The sequence below is a fragment of the Labrus bergylta genome, chromosome 9 (assembly GCF_963930695.1).
Source record: "Labrus bergylta chromosome 9, fLabBer1.1, whole genome shotgun sequence".
NCBI classification, from domain to species: Eukaryota; Metazoa; Chordata; class Actinopteri; order Labriformes; family Labridae; genus Labrus; species Labrus bergylta.
Window position 1 is genome coordinate 4,026,615 of NC_089203.1, and position 21,233 is coordinate 4,047,847.

The 21,233-nt window shown below is 41.4% G+C and overlaps 1 protein-coding gene across 2 annotated transcripts in view; it reads left to right on the forward strand.

Annotated features, from left to right (window-relative positions):
• Positions 1 to 21,233, forward strand: part of gria1a (glutamate receptor, ionotropic, AMPA 1a) — an 81,907-nt gene that overhangs the window by 17,632 nt on the left and 43,042 nt on the right. For both annotated transcript variants that reach the window (XM_020629652.2, XM_020629651.2), the window contains exons 3-9: positions 4,273 to 4,512; positions 7,964 to 8,148; positions 13,342 to 13,395; positions 16,924 to 17,082; positions 17,683 to 17,850; positions 18,898 to 19,002; positions 20,708 to 20,818. In XM_020629652.2, coding sequence (XP_020485308.1) covers positions 4,273 to 4,512; positions 7,964 to 8,148; positions 13,342 to 13,395; positions 16,924 to 17,082; positions 17,683 to 17,850; positions 18,898 to 19,002; positions 20,708 to 20,818 — 1,022 coding nt within the window. The remainder of the gene's footprint in view (positions 1 to 4,272; positions 4,513 to 7,963; positions 8,149 to 13,341; positions 13,396 to 16,923; positions 17,083 to 17,682; positions 17,851 to 18,897; positions 19,003 to 20,707; positions 20,819 to 21,233) is intronic.

The following is a 21,233-nucleotide window of genomic DNA, read 5'->3' on the forward strand; positions in this document are numbered from 1 at the left end:
TCCTCCTGTGTGTGTGTCGGATTAAGGAGGCATATAATGTAAATATCATCCGTATCAGAATTTGTGGTTTGCATGGCGGTCACAGTAAACCCAGGAGACCATGTGTACACGAGTGTACAGGAACAGCACATCCGAATACCTCCCTCATATTGATTGCAAACCTGGTTGTTGCTTCCCCAAATCTACATTTAAACATTGTTTTATGACAGCACTCAGTACAACAACTCAACATATTGATTTCTTTTTTTGACAAATGAAGCAATCCAGAGATATTGAAAGAAGAACCACACACGCTCAGACACTAGGCGCTGTTCTGTAATACCACGGTCTTATACTCAGGTTTTGAATAGCTCCAGTGGAGCAGATTGGAGGCAGGTAAATGCACAAGGGCACCTTGAATCTTTGAAGCATTTTGCCCAAATATTGACCGGCATTGACCTATTTCTTTGAAAAATGTTCTGCCTTTGATAAAGGAAATCTTCTCTTTTTTTTGCAAAATGTAAAAAAACATCAGTGCTTTTTTGATGAATCCTGGTTCAAGCTAAGTCCCTTTTTTATTTGTTTTTACAGCATCGTTATAAAAAGTAGTATTAAGTCACACTCAGCCTTTATTTTCTAAGAGCATTGTGTGAATTTGTACGGGGATTAAAATATTTACGGGTTCTCTAAAGGATGCAGCCCTCCCGTCCTCCACAATTTCAGATGTAGGAACAACTGTCACAAACACGCCCTCTTTGTGCAGCCGGCACAGACATGTCTGTCATTTGATATTTGGCTCACGCTAAGCAGAGGAACAGCTGCAGGGCACAGGAAACAGAGACCAGGGAAGACAGAAACTGCATGAGTTGTTCCTGACAGCTCCTCCTGTTGTGCGAGTATCTGTCCCTTCAGGATTTCAGTGTTTTTCGCTCTTTTCCTGCGGCCCAAAACTCTTCGGCCACACCGAATACAAAATCGTATGCAAATGTGGTTGTTCATTCACAGGGAAAAGTTTAGAAAGGCTGAAATTTTCAAGTCAGGAGACAGTTCCAGTGAGCTTTCCGGCGTCATCTGTATGCACACACTGAAGACTTTTGTCGGCTTTTGGAAAATGATTATGTTTTGTTTGAGTGTAAATAAAAATGTGATGCCGTGGGAAATGCGCAGCAAATGCTCCATTATACCAGGAGCTATCTAAGGATTTTAGCAAAGCCAAGTCAGTTTTTGCAAATTTGCTAATTCCTTGAGGAGAGACCTAATTATGACAAACTGTCCAAACACTCACAATTCCCACTTCATCTTGCAGACGTCCTTTAGCAGCTCTGAGCCCACTGTAATCCCTGCCAGAGAAACAGATCGTTGCCGGGGCAACCTCCGTCCTGCCGCCGTAGCAGATGTAACCGTGGCGAGGAGACACGGCATGCCAGGGAGGACAGGTGTTGCTGGGGTCTTCGGGATCACTTTAGGTGTCTCGGCTGGGCCTGCGATGTCTTTACACATGTGGAGCAGCACTAACAAGCCGCCTCTCGCACACAAACACACTCAACACTCCTCGACGCTACTATCTGGACCGGAGCACAGACCGCTGAGTTACACTAATGTTCTGTGTCAGGCTCTTGTCGAATTAGACGAAGGCATGCTTCTCCTGCCAGCTCAGAGCAGGAGGTCTGTGCCACATGGCTGCATGTTTTCTTTCTCTTTGTTTTTCTTTTTCAGACAGATATTACTGCAGGTATGAGCAGTGACTCACATTCAGTGAAAACCTGGTTTACCTGCTGCAGGCCTAGAGTAATGGGACACTGCACAAAAAGTCAAACAAGCTCTCATTACCTTTTATCCAGACAGAACATGGAGGCCACGGCTGAAATTGGTCCTAGAAAATTGTAAGGGGAAATATAATGTATGCTAGAGGAAAGCAAAAGTGAGTGTCGATTTAATAGCGCGAGCGTGTGCAGACCATGAAGGAAAGATAGTTCTGTTACTGAGTCAGTGTGGCGAGGCTCAAAAATGTCTATTTCAGGGCTCGCTTTAAGTAGGGTGACTCACCAGGCTTTTGGAGCACTAGAGACTGCATATGTGTGTGTGAGCTCATGTGTGTGCACATGTATTTATTTGTGATGCCGCTGAAATTCTCTCTCTCTCTCTCTCTCTCTCCCTATCTCCGTCCAACACACACGCAGACACACACACGTGCCTGCCCGGAGGGTGCAGGTCTGTGACATGGTTAGGCGTTTTGGGTACCGGCCATCCTTGCTCTGTCTTTCCCTCGGCCCCTAGGAGCAAGCTTGGCCGTCACACAGGGACAGGCAGCGACTTCAATCTGTTTGGTAAATACTGCAATAAGTAAGGCCCACCCATCGCCACGGTGGAAAATAGCCCAGACCAGACCTGAGAGGGCAAAGATAGCATGCCTTGCTAAAAATCGCAGAAGAGGACACACCTTCCAGAGAGAGGACTGTGATCACGTATGAGCTATTTAAAGATATAAGAGGGTGTGGAGACAGTCAGATTGACATGCAGACAATGAGACAAAGACAAAATGCAGAGACCGAGGGAGGAAAGCAAATAAGAGACGGGAGCCTCCTGCTGCAAGTGAAATGTCAGAGGAACTCCAGGGATGCATTGATTAACCTCTCTGCTCCTAATCTGCTTTCACCTCCTCCACCTCTCACTGGAGGCAAACACACACACACTGCTGGTACACAGATGGACAAACTGGTCAGATTAGCATAAACATGTCACTAAGTAGCTGAAAGGACGAAGCTGTCAGAGATGGTTTCAACTGAAAATCCAAAAGTAGATATTTATCGCCTCTTTCTCTCATAAAGTCTTCTTCTTCAATACAAGAAGTTGCCTCCTTTTTATACATTTGGGAATCAAAGTGAATGAAACGTCAATGATGAAAAATTCAATTTACTTCAATTTAGCGTAGCTCGACTCATTACACATCATTCTTTTTCAATATCAGGCTGTCATCAGTGAGTGTTTCTGTTATTGACACGACCAAAAGGATTGCGGGCTCAATGATGAGTTGTTTCTTCTGTAAAGCACCTACTTACTGTGGAATTGATCTTCATAATATCTCAGAGCCCAAGCGGACGTCCCTGGGGAGCTTTCAATCTCTAAAAGAATATTCAACAATTTGAGACGAGTAGAGCAGCGTATCTTTAAAATGAAATCCACTGCAGAGTCCATATTTTGAATAATCTTTGCAGCTTCAAATTAATGCATCTTTTTTCTCTATCTATATGACAAGCCTTCAAATAGTGAAGGCGTCTTATGACTGTAAGCAGTGTTGTAGTACAGGATTCGGACTTGACTCAGGCTTGTGCACTTGTGACTCAAACTTGGACTCTAGCATGTACTGCATTTAGAGTCAGAAGATGGAGAGGAGGACTCAGACGTATTTACAGATTTTTTAATTAACCAGGCCCTTCTGGATTATACAGTTTGGAGTGAAGGCTGACACACGTGTTCATGTTCCCTCTTGTTCAGCCACAGTTCACGTGGTGAGGTGCTGATTGCAGTCATGTAACTATGGATTGGGCAAACGGCGTCATGAGATTTAAAATTCTGATTGAAAGCTGGTGGGTTGCAGGTATTTCTGAGTTTATCAGACACCTGCAGTGATCCCATCGTAGCAGAATCCGTGCTAGACGCACAGCGCTGTAACTTCATTAAAGTAAGATCTCCAGACACGCTGACAGGATCAGTCAGAATCTTATATTCACTATTGAGATGTGTGTTCGAACATCCCAAAGGTCCCACACAGTTAGTGGGACTATAAACCCTGAGCTCCACTAGAGTTGTGTTTTTATTTTTGATGATTCAAGTCTATCAGGCCTCTCAGGAGAGTTCCTCTGTCCTGTCAATAATAACAGTTTCAAACCGGTTTTAGTTTTATATTTGCTGAAGTGACATCACTGCTCACATGGACACATTTATAGATGTTGTAAACAGAGTTTTGGTGACTCAATTTCAATTCTGACTGTAAGACACATGACCAACATTTATTTTTTGTGTGACTGTGTACTTCAAGGTATGAGCTGGGTTATGCAGTCAAGTCTTCAACCTCAATCATTGCAAATTTGACATTTTTTTCTTCATCATTTATGGTTTCTTGAACAGAGATTTTATGTGCACTAAAGTGGGAAGTGCTTTTTGATGGGAGGAAGATGTATTCATCTAATTTCACCCAGGCGTTCACTTTCAGTCTGAGTAATTATTATTATCATCATTCACTCCAAATACTAACTTTCTTGATGTGCCCTTTCTCTCTTCTCTCTCTGGCAGTTTGCTCCCAGTTCTCCAAAGGTGTGTATGCCATCATTGGCCTGTATGACCGGAAGACGGTCAACATGCTCATGTCCTTCTGTGGAGCGCTGCATGTCTGCTTCGTCACACCTTCCTTCCCCATCGAGACGGCCAACCAGTTCGTCATCCAGCTGAGGCCCGAGCTGCAGGATGCTCTGGTGGGAGTGATCGACCACTACGGGTGGACCAAGTTTGTCTACATGTACAGTTCTGACTCAGGTAGGAAAACCTGCTCACTTATTATTTAGTGTCATACTTTATGTTTCATTAAAAAACCTCTTTTTTAGTTTTCCTTACCTGCCTTCATGCTCTATTGGTTTTATTATCCAAATTCATCATTCAACACCATCATAAGATCACAACATTGTGAAAAAGCATTTGCATTAAACGACATGCACATGAAGACTACCAGAGTCGTTAGAGCAACCACCATTAGCCGTCTTCATATTGCCATGGTGACAGCAATAGGGTCAATCAAAGCCATTGTGCAATGAGCAGCCGTCAGAGCGTTTATTTTTGCCCACCGTCTTTGTACAGACAGAGGACACAGAAAAGAAACATTGACCTGCACAGAATAGCAGATAAATCACACAATGGAAAAAACGATGAAGCTTCTCATCGAGCAGTCCTCAGCGCAGTAAACAGTGCCTTTGTCAGTAACATGCCAAAAAAAAAAAACACAAAGTGCTGTAGCATTCAATTTAAACATCTCAATAACCCTCCTGCAGAGGCAGAAACAGAAATAAAGCAGGACACACCTGTCAGCCTCCAGCCCCCTCCTCGATCGCTCCTCTCTAACCAATCAGCTAAGACTTTCCCATAATGCCATGCCATCTGTCCCAGGTGTTGGGGGTTTTAGAGCATGAAGGGTGTATTGTGCGTATGTGTGCCCCATTTAAAAAATGCTAATTTGCAAGTATACTGTAAGAGGAACTTTTCTGCTGCTCATTTTCTTTTTGTACTGACTTGAGAGGCTTTACACTCAGGCTTACGTCAGCTTTAAAAAGACAGATGCCATCATGTCACTCTGCACAGCACACGATCGAGCAGTGACAGGGAAGATTTCACAGTGGTCTTTAACCCTGTTGATGCATGATGGCCATAGCTCCACACATGTCACAGATTTTTTTTGATCTCCCGTGATCCTTTCATTATTATTGTTTGCTAGTGTTTGTGTGCAGGGTCACTCCTGTGTGATTGAGTGGTGGGATGGAGCCAATGGAAACCGAATCAGTAGTCCTCTGTTGCCTGGATACACCGCCATCGTCACCCTTCCAACAGGGTTATTTTAAGCCTTTAAGAAGAATCATATTTAGTTGTGAGGTGTATGTCTGGTATGAGTGCGTGTGTTGTCTTTTCAAACGTCTTGTCTTTTTTTTGATCACTCCTTGATCAAAAAGAGTTAATCTGCTACCGTTATCATGCATCACAGTTCAACATTTTCAAATATTTCTATCATCATCTGTTGTAGTCAAGGACACACAGATATCCATATGCATTCCTCACTTTCCAATATTTCAGGTTTTTTTAAATATACTTTTTCCTTTTTCAGTATTAACATCTGTCTTGCTGTCCTACCTCGTAGTATCTGGCACCAAAAGTGGGTCCGGTTTTTATTTTCCGAAAAGCCCATGAACCGAAAAACAAATTTGATAGCCCATTAAGTTTATCATAAACAATATTCAGGGAATGGTTTCCCCAAAGTGTTATTACCCTCCTCTCGATTGCCTCCTGCCCAGGTCCTCGTGTATTGCCTCCAGCCAAGAGGAGGCTCACGACAGCCAGATTCCATTATGATATAATTCCTTTTTCCAAGATGCCTTTGGGAGACCTGTTTTTACCTTGGCCAGTCCTACGAGTCTCCATGTCAGGGCTGGCTCTGATTTATACCCCTATATCAGCCACATTTAAAAGCGAGTGGGGATATTCAATGGAAACATAGTGAGGCAGAAAGGAAAGAAAGCAGGAAGGGAATGGAACGAAGATATGGACATTATCCAGACACACTGAAGATATTAAGATTATAAATACTTATATGACAGCTAAACAGTACATTTAAATATGATTCAATAATCATGTTTCCCTTTTTCTAATGTGACAATTAAAAGAAAGACTGAAAAGATAAGATACAAAGGGTTTCTCTTAAAGACAGGTCTTCCCTCTTAAACTGCATGGTGCTGTCCATGGTGCTAAAACCTTCATTGACGCCAGAACTCCACTCTATTCCAATTCAGTCGTCCACTTCCTCGGTCAGGAGCCACCAGCTTCAGCCATAACAATGACAAACTGCATTCTCTGTCCCCATGTTGATCATTAGTTCCACTGCTACAAGCTTGAGCACCAAAGACCACAATTATTCACTCTCAAACCACGGTCAATAAAAAGGAGAAACTATGACAGATTTCATATATCTCCATGTTCCTCAGCAATAATACTTCACCTTTTTTTTTTGAGACGTCTAATTTATTTACATGTTCGGTACTGTGGTCGTGTGTCGAGGTGAAACACCATCCGTCTTTGTTTCTTAATGACCTGGTGTCAAACAGGCAGCGTGAATTGCCTGGAGAGCAGCTGGTGTGCATTGTGATAAGGCAAAGCAATCATATTTCAGAGGCAGTGACTGCATCTCTCATTCTTTTTTTTTTTGTTGACAGGGTTTGTGTTGTTTTGTGCATACGCCATTTTAACATTTGCTCAGCATGCATAAAATAAAAGCTTGCATGAACATGAACAGACGAACATGGAGGAGGATATGCTGAACACACATCATGTTTAGGCCCACAGAGTCTTTAACAGTGTTTGCCAGCTTAGTGGAAAAAAAAACACGGCTACATCATGTATTAGTTTACATTCTGAGATTTTGTAATTGCTATAATTCATTTTGGTAATGGCTGCCAGTCTGCTGCGGGTGAAATTACTTTATTTTCTCTGTGGAACAACTGTGACTGCCAGCTTGAGAGGAATCTGATTGGTCTGCTGCCAGCAGTGAACAGAGTACAACAGTGAGTCAGGCTGTAAATCAGAGCTCAAGATCAATGTGTTCTCTAATCGCCTTTTATTTCCTGTCTTAGCATGAGCCCTTAACTCATTGGCTGCTCTACCTCTCTCCCTATGTTGCTAAAGTATCTTAGCAGCATATCAGTGACAGTGTAATTGAGTAACGGCTCTTGTAATTGGTGCTTGGAGGACGTAAAGCTGGCTGCGAGTGTGTAGTCTGAGATGATGCACGGTCTGATTATTTGTTAGTGTGGAAGTGGTGATTATTTAGCCTGGCGCTGTAAGATCTGGAAACCACACCTGTATGTGTCAGTGTGCCTAATGGTCTTTTATACTCATTGTACTTCATCACTGAAGCTGCAGGGGAGAGTCTGATGGATAAACTTATCAAGAGCAGTTTGGTTTTCTGCTCAGCTTCTGTGTTTCTTCTCAAGGTGTTTAAATTGATCTTTCATGACAGAACTTCTCACAATATAAGATTAACATGTGCATAATCTATGTCTGAGAGCAGCCTAATAAAATAGACACTTATGTTCTGCTCAGTAGAATACCAAACAAGTCATTTATCACTTCATTCCTCTTAACTTTCGACTGGAAATGCACCTGCAGAGGATTAGCTCCTGCAGTTTCTCATTTCCCTCTCGTTTTACTTTCCCCCTTCTCTTCCCTCCAGGCCTTTCGGTGCTGCAGAAGGTTCTGGACACAGCAGCGGAGAGGAACTGGCTGGTGACCTCAGTCAATGTGGAAACCATGACAGAGGCCTCCTTTTTGAAAGTGTTCCAGGACCTGGATAAGAGGAAGGAGGGCCAGATTATCATCGACTGTGAGACTGAGAGGCTCACCGGCATCCTTAAAAAGGTAAAAAGGTTTCTCTCTGTTTTGTTGCAGTGATGGGGGATTATGTAAAAACAGTATGCTCAAATATATATATACTGCAATCTCAGCTTAAAGACAGCAACCTCTATGCATTAATTATTAAATTAATTAAAACCCTGCTTTATGCTTTGCCTTTCAAATTGCTCAAATTAAATGATATTTTTCATATCAACTTATATATGAAAATTAGCCTCCATGTAAAGGTTAAAAGGCTTCTTTGGAAAATAAATACATTAAATACATTTAACACACATTTCCATCAAGGATTTACATGTTTTATTCCGATGAGCAAAAGAGAGGCAGAGGGAGAATATAGTTGTAAGAATGAAAAGTGGGGGTTGGCTGGTGGTCTACTGTGGGGGTTTAGTCTCCTGCAACATCAAAGACAGGACAGATAAATAACCCAGCGTTGGTGTTGGAGTCGACACTTTTTTTCCTGTGATAGGATAATCACTTACTCACCTCTGTAATGTGTCGAGGAAAATGTTCAAAGAATCATGGTTGACTGTCCAATCACGGCTTAGCATCCAGGTACGACTTGTCTGTCAAGCTTTGGATTTCACTGCAAGTTGAAGCAGAGTACATAGGGCAGGGCTGCTGTAATATTATGGAATAGAATAATAATCTTCAGCAGTATGTAGTTCAGTAGTGGTTTATTCTTTCAGTCTGGTTGAAACTAACAGAAGAGAAAAGGTGTCAGCTGTGAAAAGTAGGCTGCAAAGGTAAGCATTTACGGCTTACAGTACTAGCTTCATGTTTACAGTATTGACAAAACAGTTCTGACATAAAGGCAAGGCAAGTTTATTTATATGGCACATTTCAAAGTGCTTCACACGACATCAAAAGCATCATGACAGAAGAAAACAAAAATACTAAAATAGAAAAATGTAAAAATCAATGTTGTATATAATGTGAAAAAGGATCATTCAGTGACTAACGACATGATCTTAAGGTTCAAAGGTAACATTTAAAAAATATGTTCATGACAAGCTATATTTACTGTGTTGAAGATAAAGACTAAAACACGGACATGGTCTAAGTGACGTCACCCATTAGAAACTGAGGGAGTGATGAAGCCTAGTGATAGCGGCCGTCACTGGTGTTGTGAGGATACCAACATTTTGATTTTAATACTGACACAGTTTAGTATCACTTAAGTCCAAACTGAAACAATACTTGTTCAATACTCGATATCTAATGGATTCTGCTTTTATAAAACAATGAGACTCAGAGTGTACAAAATACATTTTCAAAGATATCTTTAAAAAACATTGCTATTTAATTTCATAAAGAACAGAGCACATTTCTAACCTGTGGTTATAATAATTGGGTCAAATGTTTCTATACAGAATATATATCATGTTTGATAACATTAAATACATATTGTATTATGTATTATAGATCTGTCCCACACAATGCCCATTCATTACTAGATCTATAAGCAGGCCACTTCCACTAAAAATGTTGCCATAGCAACCGGATCAAATGTATTTGCATCTATCCAGGAATATGACGTTCCCTATGGGGACTGTTATGTTTAATGGGCCTTTTTACCAACCTTTTTTAGTCTGAGGCTAATGAGCTACAACAGTGAAAGTGACATATCTAGGAAGCTTGTAGCCCCATGCTATTTATCTATTCAACCGTTAAAAAGGCATGAAAATTAGACACCAAATAAATGTAGCTTTATACATTTGTTGTTTTGGAACTAAGATGTTGTAATAAAACATCTTTTATTATACCAGACTATTAACTTCATTTTTCTAAGTCAGTGGATGCTGCTTGGTTAAGAAGTTTCTGTATAAATCAGAGATCAAAGAAATGGAAGCAGCTCTGCCCTGCTAGCCAGATAAGATTTACCGAGCTACAGTAGCTATTGCATAAAATACAGTTTTATATCAGTCCTCAATGTAAAACATTTGTGTCGTAAAATTTAAACAAAAGTGTAAACTATGAGTGCTAACAGTTAAATACAAGCACTAAAAAAAGCCTTATCAAACAAAACAAGAACAAGCTAAATTGTAGCCCTTCATATGTAGCAGGTGTCTGTTTCATCTTTAGAAACATTATTCTGCATGTGGCCTTCAAGACGCCTTTTAAGTTTATTTTTTAAGAACAGGCAGTCGAAACATTAGCCAAATGCAGATTTACATAACTGATGTTAGCCTCATTAGCTAGCTCTTCACAGCTAAACAATCTGCTATGGAGAGCTCTCATTGCTTCCAGCTGTTACATCTGAATATCACCTGCTGGAAATACAAAACAAAGCCTCCAAAATCCTACCTCAGTCTAAAATGAAAAACTGATTTCAGAAAACAAACTATTGTGCATACTTAGTGGCATAGATTACCAAGACAGTAAATGGAACTGAGCTGTCCACTAAATAGTTTACGCCTGGTTTCCCTGCAATGACAACTCCGAAAGGTCTTGGTGCATCACGCATTAAACGCATAGTATGTAAATTCCAACGCCAGGGGGCTCTCATTAAGAAACAATAACAAAAGATGATGTCCAGGCTGGCGGGGAATCATGGGAGTTGACCGTTAGGAGGATAATTTCTTTACAAACAATGTAGCAGTTACCGCTTCCTGATGCAGCGTTCTTTGACGTACAGTAACATCTGGTGTTTCCATGGCAATGAATAACATGTCCTTTCTGTCATGGCGGCCACCACAATAAACACGGGCCATTACAACAATAAAATAAAGGATTTAACTGGCTTTGATAACTGTTGGAAATACATCACAGAAACAGTAGAGACACCTGAACATCTTTGTCAGTGCAGACTTTTATATCTCCTGAAATATTCAAACAGTCTTTTTTGTATTGGTTTCTGAGCTGATGTCATCTTTCTGATGGATGATTTTTCGTCAGATTTCTAAAACATTTTTTTTCGCTTTCTCTGTACATCCTAGTGTATACAAAAGCACAGACACACACGCGCTTTAATGACTTCCATGCTGCACACACAAACAGACAGGCCCCATCTGTATGTGTAAGCTGTGACTCCTCTGTGTGACTGTTATTGATGGCCCAGTGTCTACAGTTAAGGTTATTGCATCACTTCTCACCACTTTACAGGAGCTGAGCCTGAGAATTTCTCCATTCAGACGGCTGCCATCAATCATCTACATGTGTTCCCCCCGCCACACTGCCCTGCATGCGCACCCAAACAATAGCCTACTAACACACACACACACACACACACACGCACACACACACACACACACACACACACACACACACACCTCTACTGAACCTTTCCTGCCCTTTAAACTCACCCATGTGTTCGTCTCATCCATCTCATACAGTACACAGATTCTACGACGATAATGCTCAGTATCCAGAGAGGGACTTCTTGTATAAACTGAATATTGATGCAGACTCCGGGGAACATTCATTTGCGATGCTGCGAGCTCAAACACCTTTTCAGAGCATTCTCCTCCAACAGAGAGACAAAAAGTGACCCGCTCTCTTGGGGCTGAACTCTGAATGACTCTTCAAATCGGCATGCATTATTAAAAACCCACTTGTATCCAAAACATTTCCATCTGACGGTCCACTGTGGCAGTAATATGTGTGTGTGTGTGTGTGTGTGTGTGTGTGTGTGTGTGTGTGTGTGTCCAAACCCATGTGTGAGTGTATTGGTGTCAACGCTGGTGTGTGTCTCTCCTCCCTCCTCGCTCGTTTTTTTTTCCTCGCCTGGGGCTTGGCTGCAGGGTGCGCCTTGTGCTGGGGTCACCATTAATAACAAATGCCACCTTCTGTCATGACCTACAGCATCATTAGACACACACAACGTAACACACAAACAAATGAGTGCACCCCGACGAATTAAACACAAGGGGTAAATTCTCCGAGAGAGGAAGAGGGGAGAAAAATGTGTGAGGTCATGCGTAGTGCCTGAACAGACCGCTGAATAAGCCTCTTATCAGCCGAGCTAAGGGTTATTAATTGGACAGAGCATGGCTTTTAAAAAAGCGCTGCCCACTCTCCCTTCATTTACGTGACTACCCAGTATGCTGTGTTGACACATATATATATATTATTTTACAAAACCATTATTGAACCAGACATTAGCCAATAGCAAGACAGAGGATTCATTCTTATCTACTTTAAGAATGTCTGTCAAAGGGGCGCCCAATTTGCCCGCGTCATGTTATAAATAAACCTGTCACCTCTCCCTGTAATGTTCAAACAGGCCTGACCCTCGGTGCTGTGTCGACCTGTGACGCCCGCAGGTATAGAATGACAACAGTAGCAGCAGGAGAGAGATGGAGCGTAGGCATGGGGAGAGGGGCTTGTGCACAATCCTGCATTCGTTACTTTGTGGTATTATTAGATGAGCATGGAGTTCCAGGAAACTTGGACTGTTGAAAGCTATTCAAGTGTTAGATCAAAGATCAAATTACAGCTCTTGAGGTGGTTATATTGAAAAATTGACGTAAGAGGGGCAGCAGGGAGGAACATTTAGTATTTTCATGGGGTGACTTTTATGAAAATATCAGAATCAGGAACACTTTATTATTACCCAATGGGGAAGTCAGATATATTGTATATTATATAGGATATATTGTGCAATGTTACATAATGGATATATTTTGAGCTGTTGATTCTCATGAAAAGGAGAAGAAAAAACACCCAGTTAATTGAATCTACACCTTTTTAATGCTCAGTGGAGTTATTTCCTTAATTAGATGTTTGTTCTGTAGCATATGAATAGTGTCTATGTTTGATTGATGATTCGTTTATGAAGTGAAAAAGGGGATTTTGTATCTTTTTGGCTTTTTTAAAACTTTTTTTTAAGCTACTGTATCTGGTCGTTTTGTACGGTGAATGTTTTTAATTAAATATAATCAGTAATTGATGCTGGTGATTAAGATGTTGATCTTTTCTTTTACACAGCCACTCCAGCTTGTCTTTGTTTAAGCTACTCACATTGCATCATGTTGACTGTCTAGTGTTCACTGCCTTATTTCTTATCCACCTACTTTGTGTCTGTCCTGCACAAGGTCAAGTACTGAACACTTTACCAAACACACTGCTGAGAGACTGTCAAAACCCCTCTCTCTGTTGTAAACACACACACACACATACACATACACATACACACACCTTCTGTTTGTGTATCACAGATATTTTATTCTCTATCTCCCCTGTGTCCTTGTCTTTCAGATTGTTGAACAAGGCAAGAATGCAAAGAGCTACCACTACATCCTGGCTAACCTGGTAAGGAATCTTTATTATATCGCTGCCTCGCAATCCTTTAAAGCTGCCTTTCATTTTTCCTCTCCATTCTTTTACACCTTAATTCAATTTGCATCACTATTAAATTTGGCTCTTAACAGGATTTCCGACCTTCTGTACTTTATTGCCAGTTTGATGGAGTTGCTTGTGCCGAATAATTTAGCCTAAAACTATGCGCTTTAATGTCTTTTATGTTCTCTCATCCCATTTCCCTCTTCAGCCACCTCGTATATTAGTTCGCTGCAGTGTCAAACCTGCAGACATCACAGCAGCAGAGTGTCTGACTAACGGTACAAAGCACAGACGGGGAAGCTGTGACAGGCTCAGACAGAAATCTGCAGACTGACAGTGACAGAAAAAGGTCAGGCGGCCAATGTATGCAAGCTTTATATCCATTAGCGCTCTTTGTCTGCTGCCATTTTCTCACTGCTAATGGTATGTAGTCCCCCATAGCGCTGATCAAACTCACAAAATTCAACCAAATGAAGAGAAAATTGACATCAGCGGCATCTGTGGTAATAACAACATTACTATGCAGCTGCTGGCTTGAACAATTTCTCATTGCTGATTGGCTCAATCTCTCTTGTCTCGCCAGTTTGCCAAATTTAATTTATAATGATAAGACTCGGACGGTAACAACAGCTGATAGGCAAAGTGGTCATTTATTATGGGCCCATTATAGGTTTGTACAAAATTACTTTTTCTGTGTCCTTGTACTCTTTCAGAAATTCCCTAATTTGCTTTTTGTGTGTGTGTGTGTGTGTGTGTGTGTGTGTGTGTGTGTGTGTGTGTGTGTGTGTGTGTTTGTGTGGTGATCTACAGCTGTGTGTGTGTGTGTGTGTGTGTGTGTGTGTGTGTGTGTGTGTGTGTGTGTGTGTGTGTGTGTGTGTGTGTGTGTATGTGTGTGTGTGTGTGTGTGTGACTGAATCAAAAAAATAGAAACATTGTGATACAGAAAGTCAATAAAAAGAATAACTACTAGAAAGATGTGGTCAGAATGTGTGTTGGAAATAAACCCGCCCCCCACCCCCCTCTAACATGTCCAGTGTTAGAATAGACTGGTTTCTATAGTAACCGCTTCAGCTGACTGCACTGCATTAGCTCATACATGGAGCAGAACAAAAGACATAACTCTGTCTGTTCAGCTGAGAAATATGGACACCTGGCAACACACAGGTACTTCAGGGAGAGCGAGGTAAAGGGGGAGAGGTTTAGATTCAGGATACTGCTCCTCTTAGCCTAAATTTGTTTCCCGAAGCTTGAGCTCGTCTTCATTTTTTTGTACCAGTCACCCTGTGGACCTTCACCGAAAGCAGAAATCTTAAAATAAAAATGTTACGTTTTAGCCACTTCAAAATGGGATCCTTTGTCTTTATTGTATGGCTCTGAGGACGTAATGAGGGCAATTTTTGAGACTTGTTGTTTGTTCTCTCTTGTGGCCAAGAGAGAACAAAAGATTCAAACAACATGAAAGAAACATCCGAGCAGCAGAGGCGGAGAAAAGATCGAAAGGTGTGTGTTGTCAGACTGGTGCCTAGCGAGCAGGGGCCGCTCCAGAGAGGCACCTTTTTTCTTCTCATCAGTCAAAAGTTTGCTCTTAAATCTCTGACAAATCACAGACAAATCTTCTCTCCTGCTCCGTCTCCACACCCACCCATTCCCACTTGTCTGCCTCTTCCTCTCCCCACGCTGACAGGCAGCCTGCTGAGAGGCTGAATCTGTCTCTCCCACTCTCTGCCTTTCTCCTTCTCTGAAAAACAGCCTTCTCCACATAATAGTCAGGGGGGGGAAATACAAGTAGGAGATACCATTACTGTAAATCGCTTCTTTCTTCATTGTGCTCTGCCTCAGGCATCCCTGCTATTGTTCACAGTGGCCCATAAGGTTTTGATCCTGCCATTGTTAACAATAGCCTATGAGGACTCAGTCTATCACAGATTAGCTTTGGACAGCGCCCGCCATGAAATTAGTTTTTCTTTCTCATTTCTCGGGTCCCTCAGGAACCCCAGGCACGAGTTCTGCACAATTGGAAAAACCTCTCTAATTTAAAAAGAAGAATTTGTCATTTTCATTATGCCATTAACCCTTAAACCTTTGATTGTAAAGTGCAGAGCAGTGAAAACAATCTCATAAAGTGCCCTCTACAGGTGGCTAACTTCACCCCAACCTTTTTGGCCTGTGAAGCAAACAATGCCCCTTTGTCATTGGTAGAATTTAATGATCACATGTTAGAGTGAAATTCAAGTCCCAGTAGATAAATCCTTATAAATATCTGTAATCAAAAATTATTTTGTGCAGCATAAATATGCTTCTACCTTTTTCTCCTTTCTTTTATTCAGTGGTTTGTAACTGGTGGAGGGTTTTTCTCTTATAAATGTTCAATAATGAAATCATGAAACAGACTCTGGATTAGAATTTATTGGCCGAGGTCAGACAACTTTTCAGAACACACATGTTTGACAAAGTTTTCATGCTAACAGTCTTTCTTATATTCTGTTAGCAGCCTACACGCTCCTTTCCATTTGGGTAAACGTCCAATAGGCTAGAAAGAAGACATTAGCTTGTAAATGTCAGACACTGCTATGAGATCTCTGACGCATACTTAATGTATTACAGCGACACAGACCTAAAAGAAGAATTACCCTACGATGGTTGACAGAATTCAATGATATATCCACAAAATTATCAATATCGTGAAAATTCATACAAACAGTAACCTCGGGGTAAATCCAGAGGGTTCACTTTAAGATTACATGGATGAGAATTCAGTTAAAGTGACAAAGGAATCGTCATTTGTCTGCCATTTTTTCTCTTTGTCAAGTATTAGAAAAACTTTGACCTCCTCAGACCTTGAAAAATCTTTGGAATTTATTTGGAAACTTTTTGAAATAAAAGATATCTATGAAGGAATAATCACTCTTTTGGACTTTGACATTCTCACAGCTGAAGTCCAATCCGAGTCCTCACCTGTGATTGGAAGTTAGAAGCAGGTATTGATTTTTTTTTTTGAGAGAGAGCTCAGAAGCCAAAAAAAAGATTCAAACCACTGATGTACTGACCCCTCCCAGTTGTTTTGTAACACCTTGTTGGGGTGGTGACCCGCAGGTTGACAAACGCTGCATCAGACAACTGGACAGTCTGTCACAAAGAGGTTTTCCAATCACACATGACAACAGGCTCTCTGTGTTTGAACCATCTCTGATTCTGATGTCATCCAAGTAATGTTGATATTTTCTACTGTGGTTTGTGCAGTTACCCAAGCAGGATTGTCACAAAAGCTCAAATCAAGACACAGATCACGCTCACTTAAAGAGAGATGTCTACTGTTGAAAGGGCATCTAGACGGACTGCTCAGAAGAAACGTCTCTGTGTCTGATTTTCCTCTTTCTTCACGTCTAGTCAATCCCTCTCAGGACGCTGGGCCACACCAATGTCTAATCCTTCACTGTGTTTTTATGAAATCCTCCTTTTCTACCTGTTTGTCTCAATTCCCCTGTCTTCCTGTCTCAGGGTTTCCTGGACATTGACCTAACAGATCTGAGGAAAGGAGGGGCGAACATTACTGGCTTCCAGCTCGTCAACAACTCCGAGCCTGTTGTCAGCCGTGTCGTCCAGCAGTGGCTCGAGTTCGACAACAAAGATTCCAAAGTGCCCAAAAGTGGACTTAAAGTACTGCTCCTTTTTCTCCCTCATCTATCCTTCTATTGTTGTTTTTATTTCGCTTGTATCCATGAAGCACACGTAGCACCCAGAGACATGTTTAAGACTTCTCTGTCATGCTTAAAGTATGTAAACTAAAAGAGGATTGTCATTTATATGTGGGTTGTTGTAACTGGTTTTCTGTGTTAGAGGAAATAACAATCCTGGCTGATGTAACCCTAACGTTTCAGTTGATTTGTTTGTGACTGTCAACAGAATATAGCGCACAAGGTGATAAAGTTTTCATTAGATTTGGTCAACAGATGAGCCCTGATCCTATCTGAGATTGGTTATTTAAATCCGGGATTCTGCTTTTGAATGATTATTGATTTTTAGCATTTACAACGTTCCAACCATTTGAGAAAGGAGATTGATTTTAAATCCAGAAAGTCTCACAAGATTAACATATAAAATAATTAATAGAGATCATATCCCTGGGTGTAGAAGAAGAGCTGCAGGATTTGGCAAATATGTCGTTGCATTTGAAAATCATAGAAATGCGTTCATTGTTGATTTATTGGTTTTATTATTGTTTCTTTTGCTTGAATTTTCCTCTCTCTCTCCTCACAGTACACAGGCGCTCTAACATATGATGGGGTGAAAGTCATGTCAACAGCTTTCCAGAATCTGAGGAGACAGAGGATAGACATATCTCGCAGGGGCAACGCTGGAGAATGTCTTGCCAACCCACCGGCTCCCTGGGGACAGGGCATCGACATCCAGAGAGCCCTGCAGCAGGTCTGTGCACACACATGGCTAATATGTGCACACACACACACACACACACACACACACACACGGACACGCACAAAACCCCCACACATACACACATCATGCAAAACTCCTGAGTGGCACATTGGCTAACCACTCCTGAGCCGGGGCTGGCTGAACAAATTAGGTCTCATTCTGTCGTGTAAAGTTCACATTAAGTCATAGGAGGGCTCTCCAGTATCAAATGTGACATCACGGCGAGTAAACAAACCTGCGGGCAATAACACTCAGCTGTGATCATCATGGAATATGACATCAGCAATTGAGTTCAGAAATGTAATATTTGGCCTGCAAATGCAAATGTTGGACTGGCTGGCACAGAGACACACACGCATAGAAACCATGCATATCTAGGAACAGGGACTTTATATCATTATTTCTTTTAATGACATTAAAATGGACCCAGGGACAAACAGTTTTCAATTAGAAATGCAGTGAAAAATGTTATTTATTTACCCCGTTATACCGTTTCCATTAACTATGGAGGTATAATAAATGTGATATGCTTGTGAGGGCATATTCATAATTGCATGTTAGTGTGTGTGTGTGTGTGTGTGTGTGTGTGTGTGTGTGTGTGTGTGTGTGTGTGTGTGTGTGTGTGTGTGTGTGTGTGTGTGTGTGCGTGTGTGTGTGCGCATGTGTAGCCTCGAGGCTCTGTCTGCAGAGTGGCTGTGCAGAGGCCTGCTCAGAGTCAATCTAGCCATCTGCCTGCAGATAGACAGGAGATGGAGGCCCTGTTCGCTCAATTAACTCCATCACACGGCCAAAACAAACACGCTGCACTGTACACATACACGCACACCGTCTGTCATTCACTCCTGTAGGGACCCCCGGCTCAAATGAGTGCTATACAAACACAGCTATGCTTAACATGCATTGCATGTAGGCAGGACATGCAAATGAAGAAACTTTGACAGTATTTATGTTCACGCTTCACAGCAGACATTATTTATCCATCTGCCAGGGAGGCCAGAGGCTGAGAGTTACTTATCCATATCTGTGATTCTTCTACAGGTCCGTATAGATGGGTTGACTGGCCACATTCAGTTCAACGAGAAAGGCCGCCGAACAAACTACACTGTAAGCATCATGGAGCTGGCCCCCTCCGGACCCAAGAAGGTAAGCCTGCCGCCTGAAGCTCCGACTTAAGATGTACATTTTTTACTCATGAACACTGTCTTAAAAAAACTGGTCTTGATCGCTTCTTTTGTGTCATAACCTTGAGGCTCATTTAAGCCCCTGACACGGCATTCAATAAAAGGTGTGAACCACAGTTTATCCAACTTCTGAGATTTCCAACCTGGAAAAGCTATAAAGAGACCACTTAGAAGTTAAAAAAAAAAGTTCCTCAATGAAGCACATTTATCAAGCAGAGTACTGCTTACATGGAAGTGAACAAGTAACCTTTGAGAGCAGCTCACGGCTGATCACATGATTAATCACAGGTAAACTTTGAGCAGAAAAAGCCAAATGGAGATGAGCATTTATCTTACAGCCACACAGGGGCTCATTAACTTTTTTTTTTTAATCCTCAGTTTACACAGGGATGCTTGTTTCCAAAGAATATATCATTCTTCATTTTCATTGTTTTTATGTGAAATCCTGAATATTTGCATTACAATCTAGTATTCTTATTATACACATGGTCAGTCATGGATGTAAGACTTTAAAAAATAAGATTGGAATAAGAAGGAATCATTAAAGCATAAAGTGACCGTCAGAGATCATCGCTACAGATTCTTCATAAATATGCAGAAGTGTTAATTTCACTCGCTTGTGTTTCAGCAGGCTTTGCATGTAAGTATGAAAACAGTCTGTTTGGAGAGCGAAAGCACCGAACGCTACACAACATAACAACATCCTTTAATCCAACAAGTATTAGTTAAAGGCTTCGAACAGATATCTGAATGCAAGGGCAGCTAATAATCACAATTTCTCAACACCAGCTCTGTATTTTATTTTCTTAATTTGGAGCAACATTTGGGGTGGCTGTGGCTTTCAATCCCCAATCCTGCAGCAATTTGTCCGATGTTTCCTTGGGCAGGACACTTCACTGTCGGTGCAAATTAATGTGTATGAATGGGATTAGTTACTTCTGATGGGCTCACTTCATAGAAACTTCTACCATTAGTGTGTGAATGTGTATGAGTGACATGCGATGTAAAAGCGCTTTTTTAGTAGACATAAGACTAGAAAAGCTCTATACAAGCTCAAGTCCATTTACTATTTACGATTTACCAATTTGCCAATTTGGTAGTTTGACTGTAAACATGGCAATAGCACGCGAAAGGAAGTATTGGCCGGAAGTCCTTTAGTACTTATCCCAGGCTATAATAGACCCTGAAATGCTGGCCTTGCTCCCAGAGAAGAGTCTCCCCAGGAGAGTATTTTCTGTGAAAACATTTTTTTTCACAAGCATGCAAGTAAGAGTACGAGTGATTCATTTTCAAAGTTCACTTCAAATGAATTTCAAGACGTTTCTTATAGCAGTGGTTCTCAGTGGCCTCAGGACACACCAACACCTCCTTAGTGAGAAAACCCTGACCCAAATTTTCAGAAATTTTCAACCACTCTTATTTATTTGAAAAAAAGAAAATAGGGCAGTTTGGATCTCAGACAGAACGAAATGTGACAGATCGCAGAGACCGAACAAGACAAACATGTTTTATAAAAATGTCTTAGACTTTTTGCAACAAAGGTACACATTCCCGACCCACTAAAAACAGCTCTGTGACCCACTCTTGAGTCCTGATCCACCAGTTGAGAACCACTGTCTTACTGATAAATACATTTCCTGATTTCTGACATCCTCTCCTCGGCTCAGGTCGGTTACTGGAACGAAGATGAGAAGTACGTGACTACAGCCAGCTTCGTGAGAGGCAGCAACGAGACCTACGGCCTGCAGAACAGGACTTACATCGTCACCACCATCCTGGTAAGTCGCCGTGAAACAGAGAGGTTAAGGGTCCTGGCTACAGTAAGGATGGAGAGTGAGGTAGAGAGAGGCGGGGTAACGTTTTTCATTTTCCTTCCTGATAAGAGTTCCAAAAAGTTCAGGCCCCTGATGGGATTCAGCAGACATCTATGATTGTATCGCTCTTCCTTCCTCTTCTCTGTCTGACTTGTGCCTGCCCACAACCACATTCAGAATCCCTCTGTTTGTTTTTGTTTACTGCGTTTTGGTTAATTTAAGTTTGGTCTGTCTCTCATCATGTTCTGTTTTATATTTTCTTTCTGTATTTCTTGTTCTCCTCTGCGTATGAAACTATATTTTCTGTGCTCTGAATTTAAATCAAATGTCCCACACTGACTTTATTTGTACAGTCCAACATTTGGAGTGGTCATTTCAT